General features: G+C 45.7%; 1 protein-coding gene and 1 long non-coding RNA gene across 2 annotated transcripts in view; one reads left to right on the forward strand and one right to left on the reverse strand.

The window, feature by feature from the left end:
- Positions 1 to 8,376, forward strand: part of COL27A1 (collagen type XXVII alpha 1 chain) — a 248,382-nt gene extending 240,006 nt beyond the window's left edge. The window contains exons 57-61 of the mRNA XM_081897734.1: positions 593 to 658; positions 1,997 to 2,165; positions 2,619 to 2,728; positions 5,169 to 5,375; positions 7,689 to 8,376. Coding sequence (XP_081753860.1) covers positions 593 to 658; positions 1,997 to 2,165; positions 2,619 to 2,728; positions 5,169 to 5,375; positions 7,689 to 7,835 — 699 coding nt within the window. The 3' untranslated portion in view covers positions 7,836 to 8,376. The remainder of the gene's footprint in view (positions 1 to 592; positions 659 to 1,996; positions 2,166 to 2,618; positions 2,729 to 5,168; positions 5,376 to 7,688) is intronic.
- A 748-nt stretch (positions 8,377 to 9,124) lies between these two features.
- Positions 9,125 to 11,924, reverse strand: LOC309361591. The gene is made up of 2 exons (XR_014164541.1): positions 11,576 to 11,924; positions 9,125 to 9,419 (listed from the first exon to the last, which is right to left on the reverse strand). It is a non-coding gene; the product is annotated as an uncharacterized lncRNA (long non-coding RNA).
- Positions 11,925 to 12,266: the final 342 nt, after the last annotated feature.

Here is a 12,266-nt window from a genome sequence, read left to right on the forward strand (position 1 = left end):
TTCAGTTCACAACATTTCCACAGCGATTTGTAAAAAGAAAATACTTAAAAATCTTCAGGAAAACTTGTCCGAATCTTAGTGCAAATTTATCCAATAAAGGCATTTTTGCAAGCTGTTTCCCCCTAACACAATGCATTTTTGCGTATTTTGATGAATATATTTGCTTTCATGTGTTGTAAACATTGTTTGAGGAACTGCATCAAAACATTTAGAGAAGTGTCAGTCTTGAAGGACAACGTTTTTTCGGTTTGTGTACCGGGTCAGAAAATGCAGACTGGGCAGCTACTTAATAAAACGCAAATAAAATCAAATTATCTCCCATCCCTAGCACCAGCTCGGTGTGTGAATGTGTGGGTTGTTATCAAGAGCGCAGCATGCTGGAAAGGCAGGTTTGAACTGTGCCTCCCCAGCTTTAATCTCTGAAATCCAACAGGCACAGCAATTGGCACTGAAAAACAGCAAGGGTTGCATGAATGGCCTGTACAGTTAGACCCTTAATCCCAATTCTGAGGCACCTCAGGAGGCAGAGCTAATTCCTGGTCCATCTTTCGCCTTCATCTCTACCATGTCTTCTTCCTGTGTTTCTCCCCAGCAGCAAGATGGGTTTGGTGCAGCTTTCCAAACAGTGATGAGTTCCAGCACTGTGTTCAAGTCTGAGGTATGTCATAGGCTGAGGGTCCACACTAAGTAGAACTTAGTTGGATGCAATCTTTACTTGTTTGTTTGTTTGTTTGTTTTAGAAAATATATAAACAGCTTGTAAAAAAATAAATAGATATCCTAGTGATGCACCAGTCCAACTATACGTAAAGTAACATAATCTCATTAAGATATAGTACAAACTTGCAGGTAGGTTATTCAACAACAATTCTCCTGACCTTATAGAAAATATGGGCTCTCCTGTTAACTGCTATAACTGAAAAACTCTGCCAGTCTGGGGGGTCATGTGAGCGGTTGTTGGCAAAGGCTGATGTAGCCAAAACAGCTCTTTTGGAACTGTTAAAACAGTCTACCTGCTTCTTGGCAGACCTGCCTCCTGAACCCTCATACATTGCAGCTCCTCTGGTATTAGGAGTTTAAAAGGACCAGGGTTCCTCCACTTCTTCCCTGTGTTCATCACACAGTTGACTGTTTTCATCCCAGATAATGTTTGTAGCATAACATAATTCCTTACATTCAATTTTTTCCTCACAAAAGGCCATTTTCTTTGTACAGCCCTTCAAACACCTCCCTGTAATAATCTCTTTCTAGGCTAAACCTTCTAGCAGCAACCCATCACTTGCTTAGGGGTCTTCCAGACTCGGTGGGGGCTTTTGTGGGTGTGTTCTGCAACATGTAATTTGCCCTGCTGGGTCTTCAACTGGTGGAACAGGATCTGCTAGTGGGTCAAGGTGGGTTGCAACAGGAGCACAACCACCATGCAAAAAGATTAAGAGATGGGCCCCCAAATGCATGTTTGGCTTAAAATTGGATCCTGGATCTGAAAAGGTTGAGGGTACCTAATTTACATAATAACAGAGCTTTAGTGGTAGATTTATACTGCTCTATCCACAAATCATTCCACTTCATTAGTTCTTCTGTGATGCTTCCCAAACATTGTTGCACTGTTGCCACGTGGAGAGGCACTCTTGCCCTAAAGCAGCCTTTCTCAACCTGTGGGTTCCCAGATGTTATTGAACTGCAACTCCCATCACCCCTAGCTAGCAAGGCCAGAGCTCAGGGATTCTGCGTGTTGTAGTCCAACAACATCTGGGGACCCACAGGTTGAGAACCGCTGCCCTAAAGCAGCCACCAAACCCGGGAATATCAGTGGAATGAAAAGCCACAGGATTTCAGCAGGAAGCTATGGGACACGCTCAGATTAGAAACAAAGCAAATAATCTGTCCTGGAGTCTTTGCAAAAGCATCATGAATCCAGTCATCATGAATGCACATCAAAGATGCCTGGAGAGGCCCTTACTTTCCCTTGCATTCCTCTTCCCCACCCTCCTCTCCAGAGCTATCAACATTCAGACCTTCCAGTGATGGACCAGGGAGGGGAGATCTTTAAGACTCTGCACTACCTCAGCACCCTCATCCAGAGCATCAAGAGACCCCTTGGAACCAAGGAGAACCCTGCGCGCATCTGTAGAGATCTCATGAACTGTGAACAGAAGATGCAGGATGGTAGGTGTTAATCCACATGGCCAGCATCCACCACAGTGCATCATGGTGTGTGTGGGTGTGTGGGTGTGTGTGTGGGTGTGTGTGTGTGAGAGAGAGAGAGAGAGAGAGAGAGAGAGAGAGAGAGAGAGAGCACCTGTGCTTTGCATTTTGCATTGAAGGTTTTGTGAATGAAGACCCCATTCCACCCTCCTTCTTACATCAGGAAGCAAAGGTGTCGCAGGTAAATGGCTTTCACCTGCTGCATCTCTGGATGGCAGGCCCTTTCATTTGTACTGTTTCCAATGCCTGCTTTTAAAACAAAACAAAGTATTTAGGCATGCAATTACCCATAGGTGTAATTTTATTACATACCTTTGTTTTTTAAAATCTGTTTTTATTGCTAGGTTTTTTGGATTAAGTGGTGCATAGGTCTTCCTAAAAAATAAATAATGCTAAGTCCCTTCTCTCCTTCAGGAACGTACTGGATCGACCCAAATCTGGGCTGTTCTTCAGATAGTATTCAAGTCACCTGTAACTTCACCCAAGGGGGACAGACTTGTCTCAGCCCCATCACTGCCTCAAAGGTATGCTTGAGGCATCTGTGGACCAAAAATAGGTCTGGATACACTGGTGGATTGCTGTGCGGTTTGCAGCAAATTCATGGGCTCTCTCTGGCTCTTAATTGTGTAGCAACAGGCAATATGCTTTTTTAGGTTAGACTTTATTGCTGTTTTATCTCTAATATTTTATAATATTTCGTGTAAGTAGTTTAGAGACATGTTTGATTAAGCAGTATGTAAGTATGTAAGTATTTTTGAAAAGAAATAAATAGGTAATGGTAGATACTAAACTCATAACTATTAGTACTACTATTACTATTGTTATTACTATATTATTACGTTGTTGTTGGATTATTAGTCATTTTTGTCACAAAAGTGTCCCAAAGCAACATAAGAACCAAGCTTAAAAGCCAGAATAAATTAATATGCATTGCAGGGTGGGGCACTCTTTAGATGGCAACGTGAATTACTTAAAAAGATTACAAGCTAGCCCTGCTGTGTTTGGGGACCTTTCTACCTATTGTGATGAGCAGAGTCCCTGGACATCTGCCCCCAAGTCCAACCATGATGGCATCACTAAAAAAAGGTAAAGGTAAAGGACCCCTGACAGTTAAGTCCAGTCGCGGACGACTCTGGGGTTGCAGCGCTCCTCTAGCTTTACAGGCCAAGGGAGCCAGCATTTGTTCGCAGACAGTTTTTCCGGGTCATGTGGCCAGCATGACTAAGCCACTTCTGGCAAAACCAGAGCAGCGCACGGAAACACCGTTTACCTTCCCGCCGGAGCGGTACCTATTTATCTACTTTCACTTTTTGGCATACTTTCAAACTGCTAGGTGGGCAGGAGCTGGGACGGAGCAACAGGAGCTCACCCCATTGCAGGGATTTGAACCGCCGACCTTCTGATCGGCAAGCCCAAGAGGCTCAGTGGTTTAGACCACAGCGCCACAAGGCGTGGAGTTGCATATGAAAGAGGTGCAAGCTCAGAAAGAGATGCAGGTACCAGAATTGAAAAGAAATTGCTGGACTGCACATGTGTTAGGATGCACCCTGCCCCTTGTTTTGAAACATATGAGCAACGGCTGCTGTTTCACACCTGGCTCAGGTTGGTAAACATTGGAGTTCTAATGAAAAACATAGGTAGATCCTGCAGTGGCTGAGGTCCTGTGCCATTACATGCATAGACCAAGTACCCCACCAGAAATGCAATACCAGTAGCTAATCCACCAGATATTTAAAGAGGGTGTTGTGGCAGGGCTATTGCATGTACAACCACGCCAGGTTTATATATCAATTACTTTCAGAATGTTATATCTGCTTTTCAAGGCGGATAACGACATCTGTGTTGACTCAGTCAGGATTCCCAAGCACATATGCACAGATTGCTTGTATGTGTCGTGTGATCACAGCTTATTCATTTGTGCTTTATGCCAGCTGCATGGCCAACTTCTCCCACGAGGCTTGGTGAGGCAGTCATCTCGGGCAGCAGGCTGGAGATAGCTGGAAGGGGTTACAGATCTAGGGGGCCCAGGAGCACACTGCTCACTGCCTCCTGCACTTGCTGCCTGCCACTGCCTCCACCATGATTGCAGTCATGGTATTTTTGTCTATCACATGACAGTATAGGTTTTGACTCCACAGAGTGAGAAGTGACGGAGACAGGATGTTTGTGTTACTGTGTTCCGTGAAGTGGGACTATTGTCGTTTGTTCTTTTTCTCTTTGCTATCTGATGCTTGAGAGAGAGGGAGCCATGCTGCAGTGCTTCGTGTGTGTTTATATGTAAATAAAGTAGATTAGCCAAAATGCTGAGTTGCTGAGGTCTGTTACGCAACTGTGCAAATTCTGCGGATCCCTAAGTGTGCCGGTGTCTGTTGGCATCGGTCGCTGTGATGTTCAGGCTGAAGAAAGCTTTTGAAGCTCCCGAACGAACGACCAGGAGGGAGAGAACATGCCAGTCGGGCATGTGTCTCTACCAGGGTCCTACTTGAGTGTAGGACGAGCTCCTGCCACCGCCCACCTGCCACTGCCTTCTCCTTTCCTGCTACCTTTTCCCCAGGCTGCCTCTGCTCATCTCAGGCAGTGGAGGAGGAGGAGGAGGAGGAGGAGGAGGAGGAGGAGGAGGAGGAAGCATCATTTTCTGTTTTGCTTCAAGTGGCAAAACATCTTGGGCTGGCCCTACTCAGCCGTCACCTACCAGGTGACCACCAGATGTTCTGGACTAGAATTCCTCTCAGCTGCAGCCAACACAGTTGGGAGTTGTTGTCCAGAACACCTTAGAAGGCAGCCAGCAAGCAGAGGCTGGTTTTATGTGTGTGCTTGAGGTTGCTGAGAATTCCAGCTCCTTCTTTGTTTCCTGGGGGATCAGGGCACCCATCATGCTGTCAGAGGTCTTGGACATGTTGGATGAATGAAACCAAGCTGGAGTCACCGTCTTCACCGCAACCTCCCATTCTCCCCTTGTTCCAGCTTGACTTTGACATCGGAAGAGTGCAGCTGAATTTCCTGCACCTCCTGAGCACCGAAGTAATTCAGAACATCACCATCCACTGCCTGAACACCTCCGTGTGGCAGGAAGGGCCATCAAGGAAAGCGGTGCATTTCAAGGCCTGGAATGGACAGATCTTTGAAGCTGGAGGGCAGTTCACACCGGATGTAGTGGTGAACGACTGCAAGGTATGCAAACCTTCCAAATTGCCAGCGAAGCACCACAGGAGGGCTAGAAAGGGGATCTGTAGCCAGAGGTGGGGAGTTGTTGATTTTGTCTCAACACTTTCCCCAGGAAAAACCACTTTTTACTGCTAAATTGGAACAACACGAGAATGGGCCTTTTCTGCAGTGGCTCCCCATTTGTCGAATGCTTTCCCCAGGGAGGTTCGGCTGGCACCTTCATTATTCAACTTTAAGTGCTAGGCAAAAACCTCTTCAACCTAGCCTTTGGCTGATTAACATCCTATACCCTTTTAAATGAGTTGGGGGGGGAGTATTGGTTTGTGCTTTTGTTTTTATTGTGCATTTTGTGTTTTCAATCTTATATTTTTATGCTGCAAACTGCCCTGAGATCTTCAGATGAAAAGTGGTATACAAATGTAATAAATAAAATAAACAAAATTCAGTTGGATTTTCTGTGGATTGACATTTGTTCTGAATCAGCAGTAATCAGTGGATTTTTCCAGGGAAAGCTGCAGGACAAAGTCAAAAGCAGCTAGAAATCACAGGAGAAATGGAAGTGTGTGGGGGCCCGCCTTTAACACTTTTTTGCTGCTTATTTTTAGGGGACCTTTCCTATTTTGCAGCTTTACAGTCTGGTACTACTTTGTCAGCCAGAGGGCTGGGTAGTTCTGCAAAGCAGCAGCGCCACCTGCTGCCATTTTGCATGAACTGAATGCTTCTCAAATGCGAATCTAAAGTAGGCTTGGGGGAACCTGTGACCCATCAGAGGTTAATTGGAATCCAACTGACTCCCAGAATCCCTAGGGCTTATGGGAGTTGTTGTCCAAGAGTATCTGAAGGGTCATAGGTGCTGCAAAGGCTAAAGTGGCCTTAGGCACATGGCTTAGAACTCTCACCCCACGTTATTTTTCATTAAAATATCTGGGTGGTGGGGATTCCAATCCTGATCAGATCAGTGGCATCAGGATTTGGGGAAAGAGTGTTCAACCCTTTCTTCCTGTGCTGTTTTCACTGTTTGCATAATTTCATTGAAGTACTTATTAGCCTTTGGTAATCCTCACAGAACTCTAGCCCAATGGTTGCCATTAATTTGATTTGAACTGATTTTATAATGAATTGATTTTAGAATGCTGTATTTTATTGTTGTTAGCCACTCTGAGCCCGGCTTCGGCTGGGGAGGGCGAGATATAAATATATTATTATTATTATTATTGCCTTGGTAGAGGAGGAATACAGTTCACTGTAGCAACATTCTCCTCCTTGAGACGCTAATAGCATTGTTATTGAAGGAAGGGTGATTTGGGTGGCACAGGAGAGGAGGGTTAAACCTGCCTTTCCCCAGTGCTGACACTGATCACAGTACCATGTCAAGAGAGAACCAATGTGATATAGTGGTTGCAGAGTTTTGTAAGGACAAGGGAGGATGCAGTTGAAATCCCTGCTCAGCCATAAAGCTTATTGGGCCAGCCACACACTCAGCCCAAACCTATTTCACAGGATTGTTGGGGGAGATAAAATGCAGGGAGGGTGGGTGAGCACAACCATGTACAGCTGTGACCTCCTTGGCAAAATATTGGCATAAAAATGTAGAGATTAGTGTTAGTGTTGTTTGGGTTGCATCCAGTGTTAGTCCTACTCGTTGAAAGTGATGGACATGATTTACATCGGTTCATTAATGTCAGTGGGTCTGAGTAGAACATAGTTAAAAAGGTAAAGGGACCCCTGACCATTAGGTCCAGTTGTGGCCGACTCTGGGGTTGCGGCGTTCATCTTGCTTTATTGGCTGAGGGAGCCTGGGTACAGCTTCCGGGTCATGTGGCCAGCATGACTAAGCTGCTTCTGGAGAACCAGAGCAGCACACGGAAATACCATTTACCTTCCCGCCGGAGTGGTACCTATTTATCTACTTGCACTTTGATGTGCTTTCGAACTGCTAGGTTGGCAGGAGCAGGGACCGAGCAGCGGGAGCTCACCCCGATTCAAACCTCTGACCTTCTGATTGGCAGGTCCTGGGCTCTGAGATTTCACCCACAGCGCCACCCGCGTCCCTTAGAACATAGTTGGATACACCCTATTATTACTATCCATTTTGGCCTTGGAGAAAGCCACCAAGACTGCTAATAATCAATAATCTGTTCATTTGTATGCTACTTTTCTGGCTTGCGTGGGAAGGAAGACACTTTTCACATGTACTGATGATGTGCTATTGCTTGGAAAGGAAATGCAAGGGACTGTTGCACCAAAGAGACCTGGCATTTTTGTGAAAAGTTATCCTTTCTCTCTCTCTTCCCTCCCTGCCTCCTTCTTTGCATTTAGATTCAAGATGGACACTGGCACAGGACACTCTTCACCTTCCGGACACAAGACCTGCAACAGCTGCCAATTACCAACATCTACAACCTCCCGCCATCCGAGCCAGGGAAGCAGCACCTCCTCGAGGTTGGCCCCATGTGCTTCCTCTAAAAGGCAGCCTCTGTGGCACTTCAAGCTCATTCATTTTGGAGATGCTGTCTCTTTGAGCAGGGCCTCTTGGCCGCCCCTGTACCTCTCTACCAGCCTTGAGAGCTAGGCCTTTAGCGTTTGGACTCTGCCAAGTCATAAGGAACCCTTGGCCCGTCAGACCGCTGCTCTCCAGGATGGGGAGAGGAGGAGAGTGCTGTGGCTTCAGCAAAGACACAACTTAATTAGTGGAGCTTCAGGCGGTGAAGCAGGAGGCCAGTTGACCTAAGCAGTTCCACGCCCAAAGATTCCCCACCTCCCTCGCCACACCTTCAGCCAAAGAAACTGTATGCAATATCTCACAGAGAAACCCAGATCATCCCGACGAGCCACCATACTACCCAACGTGGCTGTCCAGAGACGTGATGCTAGCAGGCAGGGCTTTTTGAAAGGAGACAGGAAGGAGTCTGGGGGAGACAGCTTTGCAAACTTGTATTTGTCTGCTTGTTGTTCCGGAACAGGAAGCATTCTTACGTGCAATATTAGAGAGAGAGAGAGAGAAAGAAAGAAGAAGAAAATGATATATCTAGATATATATTTTATTTAAGGCAAAAATAAAAATAAAAGCAAGATCCTTCTTCCCTTTGGGAAAGAAAACAGCCCTTTTTAAGTGACTTGAGAAGGGAAGGCAGGAAGGAGAAGAGATTGGTGCTAAACAGGAAAAAGAGAAAGAGAGAGGGATGGGTTTGTTAAATTTGATTCTACCTCTCACTGTGAAATACCTGGTGCTCTTTAATTTTTTAAAAAAGAAGTGTGTTTTATATATATGACTAAAACTATTTAAGGTTCTAAGAGGTGCTACTACAGTGTCTCCTCACAGGCCCCTCCAGACCCTCAGCATTGGAGCATTCCCTTGGGAATGGGGAGCAGGGGCAACACAGGGCAGGGAAGAGGGGGGTCTTTGTGACCATCAGCACAACAATGGCAAATAATCTTTTTTAACTTAAAGGTGCATTAAATATTCTACAGGGGTTTTGTATGTTCTTTGAAATCCAGGATTCGTTAACCAGTCATTTGTCATGGATGTGTTTTAAAATGAAAGTGTAACTTTAGAGGGTGGTTTTTCAGAGCAAGAACTGAGCTCATGAAAAACACATTTCTCTGCTTATAGATATATGTATGAGTGTGTGCCTGTGCGTGTGTGCATACATGAGTGTGTGTGTGTGTGTGTGTGTGTGTGTGTGTTCCTGTACAACTCTTACTCACCAAAGCATTAGGCTGCAAGATAGCCAAGATGAGAGTGAGAGGAAAAATGAGAGTGAAACAGTTTGACTTTATTTCTGTGCTGAATCTGGGTCTGTTGTCCGTTCCAGTCCTTCTGTCTATGGTGAGTCCTAGATTTGAACACCTAAGTCTCTTGTTTAAACAGCGGGAATACAGGAACCTCTTGTTTAGGTCCAAAGACCGTTGTCAGGGGTACTTCATCGCTTCTCCACCGGCTCAGTCTTGGATGGGTTTTGTTTTGGGGTGTGTTTCTTTTTGTTGTATTTGTTGTTGTCGTTGTTGTTGTCATTGTTGTTGTTGTTCTGTTTTGTAGAAACCTAGACTCTATATGTAAATTTGGAGTTTAAAAAAGAAGAGGAGGATTAATATTATGGTAATCGTTTTATTCTATATAAGGAATGTAATATTAATGTAGTTGGGGCCGTACTGTAATGAACATTTTGGTGCCTGTTTTTTTATTTTTATTTTCCATGTTTCGTAAAATATATGTGAGTCTTAATCAGTTTGTATTCTCTTTTTTTGTGGGGAGTGGGCAAAACACAACAGGATTCCTTCCCCCTACCACCTCCTTCCTCAAATACCTCCATCCAGTGGCATAGTGTGGGGGGTGCAGGGGGGGGCCGGCCGCACCGGGCACAACATCGGGGGGGGGGGCGCTCGCACTTGCAGCTCTCTGCTCCTACCTGGTTCACTCGGGTTAGGGGGCGCAAATTACTTGCCTTGCCCCGGGTGCTGACAACCCACGCTACGCCACTGCCTCCACTGGGTGGGGCCAGAAGCAAATTTTACCTTTGTACCAGGGTTACCATAATCAGGACACAAAGCTGTTGACCTTTTTTTTTTTTTTTTGCCCAAACCTGTTGAGCAAATGAAGTTTTTAGCTATTTTAAATGAAACTCGCCAAAAACAAATTTCAGCTTTCAGCTATTTCCACCCGGACACTGTTTCCAACTGCCATATTCTGGCTATGTCTGGGAAATTCTGGGCATATGGCAATCTTATTTGTACAGTAGGTTAGTTTCCTCACACAGCCAGACCCTCTCAGTATCTTCCATCCAGGAAGCAGGAGGCATTATTCAGTTACTTTATTTCTTTGTTAAATTAATACATGACGTAAAAACAAACAAAACAATAACCCCACAGTTTAAAAGGCCATATATTGTTTAATCAGTCAAATGCCTGGTTATAAAGGGAAATTTTTGCCTGGCATCTGAAGGTATGTAATGAAGGCGCCAGGCGAACTTCACTGGGGAGAGCATTTCACAGACACAGAACCATTGCAGAAAAGGCCCCTTCTTGTGTTGCCACCCTCTGAACCTCTCATGGAGGAGGCACATGAAGAAGGGCTTCAAAGGATGATCTCAGGGTCTGGATAGGTTCCTACAGAGAGAGGCGGTCCTTGAGGTAATTGTGACCCTGAGCCATTTAATTCTTTATAGGTCAATACCAGCACTTTGAATTGGGCCTGGGAACTAAGTGGCAGTGAGTGCAGTTGGGCCAGGATTGGCATTATACACCCAAAACATCTTGTCCTGGTGGACAACTTGTCTGCTGAAGTTTCTGAACCATCTTCATATGCAGCCCTACATACAACACATTGCAGTCATCTAGCCTAGAGGTTACCAGAGCATACGCAACAAGAGTTAGGCTATCCCTGTCCAGATGGGGGCGTAGCTGAGCCACCAGCCAAAGCTGATGGGAGGCACTCTGCACCCTGAGGCCACCTGACAGCGAAGGATCTAGGATTACCCATTCCTTCAGAGAGAGAGTAACCCCATCAAGAGCAGGCGCTCTCCCAGCCATCCGGTCTAGGGAACCACACACCAACAGTGCCTCAAGTCTTATCTGAATTGTGTGTCAGTCTGTTGACTTTCATCCATTCCATTACCAATAAGGCACGTCGGTTAGTGGGGACTGAGGGATCTTCAGCCCCCCAGTTTTCAAGGAGGGGGCCACCCCCACAAAAAAATCCTGTGGTCCCGCTCCACCTCCTCCCTGCCAATGCTACGTGGGGAGAAGAAACCAAGAGCCCAGATTTGTGCTCCCCATTCCCCACCTGGCATGCAAACACCGGCATTGTGGCAGCAAGGGTGGGACGCCTCTGTGTCACAGTCTGGCGCATGAGCGTTCTCACACTTGGTGGGGGCATGTGGTGTGCCCTGATACCAAGGCAAGATAATGTTTCAGCATATTCAGTGTCTCACCTACAGATATAAAGGAGAAGTAGAGCTGTGTATCATTGCATATTATTGACAACGTACTCCAAAACATGGAGAGTCCCGGGACACCTTCCAGGTGGGCAAGGCCAGTGAGGCTGGGGAGAGTTTTCAGGGCCAGATGGAAATGCCTTTATTTGTACCCCCCACTGAGCCTGAGGCTTCCCCTCTGCTTTTTATCTCAAACCATCTCTCAACCCCAAATGGGCCTTCTTCCTGAAATGATCATAGACTCTTCTCCATCCCAGTTCCCTTTTGTCATACTCATCCTTATCCAACACTCATTTCCTCCCTGTTAGGGGACTTGTACACCTTCACAAGATCAACACTTCCTCTCTCTTTTGAATAAACATTTAAAGCTGGGGCAGCTTTTTGTGTGGTTCTTTTCCTTATAATGAGAAGGTGAGAGAAAGGAACCTAAGGAGCGAATGCATGGGTCCTTCATCATCAGCCTGGCCAGCTCAGAACTGGTTTAATTCCAGCTCTCAACCCTGGAAATGTGGAGCACAGTACCATAGGTGGAGACTACACAGATCTGTTGAATGCTTTTCTTTGCCACTGAGCAGCATAATTAATCCATTTTTTTGTGGATTAACCATATTTTATGGCTTAACCATCCATTAAACCAGGACTGGGGAAGCTGTGGCCTTCCTGATGTCCTTGGACTCCAGCTTCCATCACACCAGCCCAAGTTGCCAGTGAACAGGGATGGTGAGAATTGAAGTTCATCAGCATCAGGAGGACCACATGTTCCCCAGCCTAAGGTTTCCAGATTTTTTTCCAATGAATCTGGGGGACACTTTTCAATTTCAATGGATTTTATATGGGGACTGATTTGTAAATCCGGGAACTGTCCCTGGGAAACGGGGATGTCTGGTACCCTCACCCTAGCCCTACATTAACCCAATGTGTACAAAACACAAACACAAAGTCACTGCCTCAATAGAACCAGTTA

Source organism: Podarcis melisellensis (assembly GCF_964234715.1).
Source record: "Podarcis melisellensis genome assembly, chromosome: Z".
Taxonomy (NCBI): Eukaryota; Metazoa; Chordata; class Lepidosauria; order Squamata; family Lacertidae; genus Podarcis; species Podarcis melisellensis.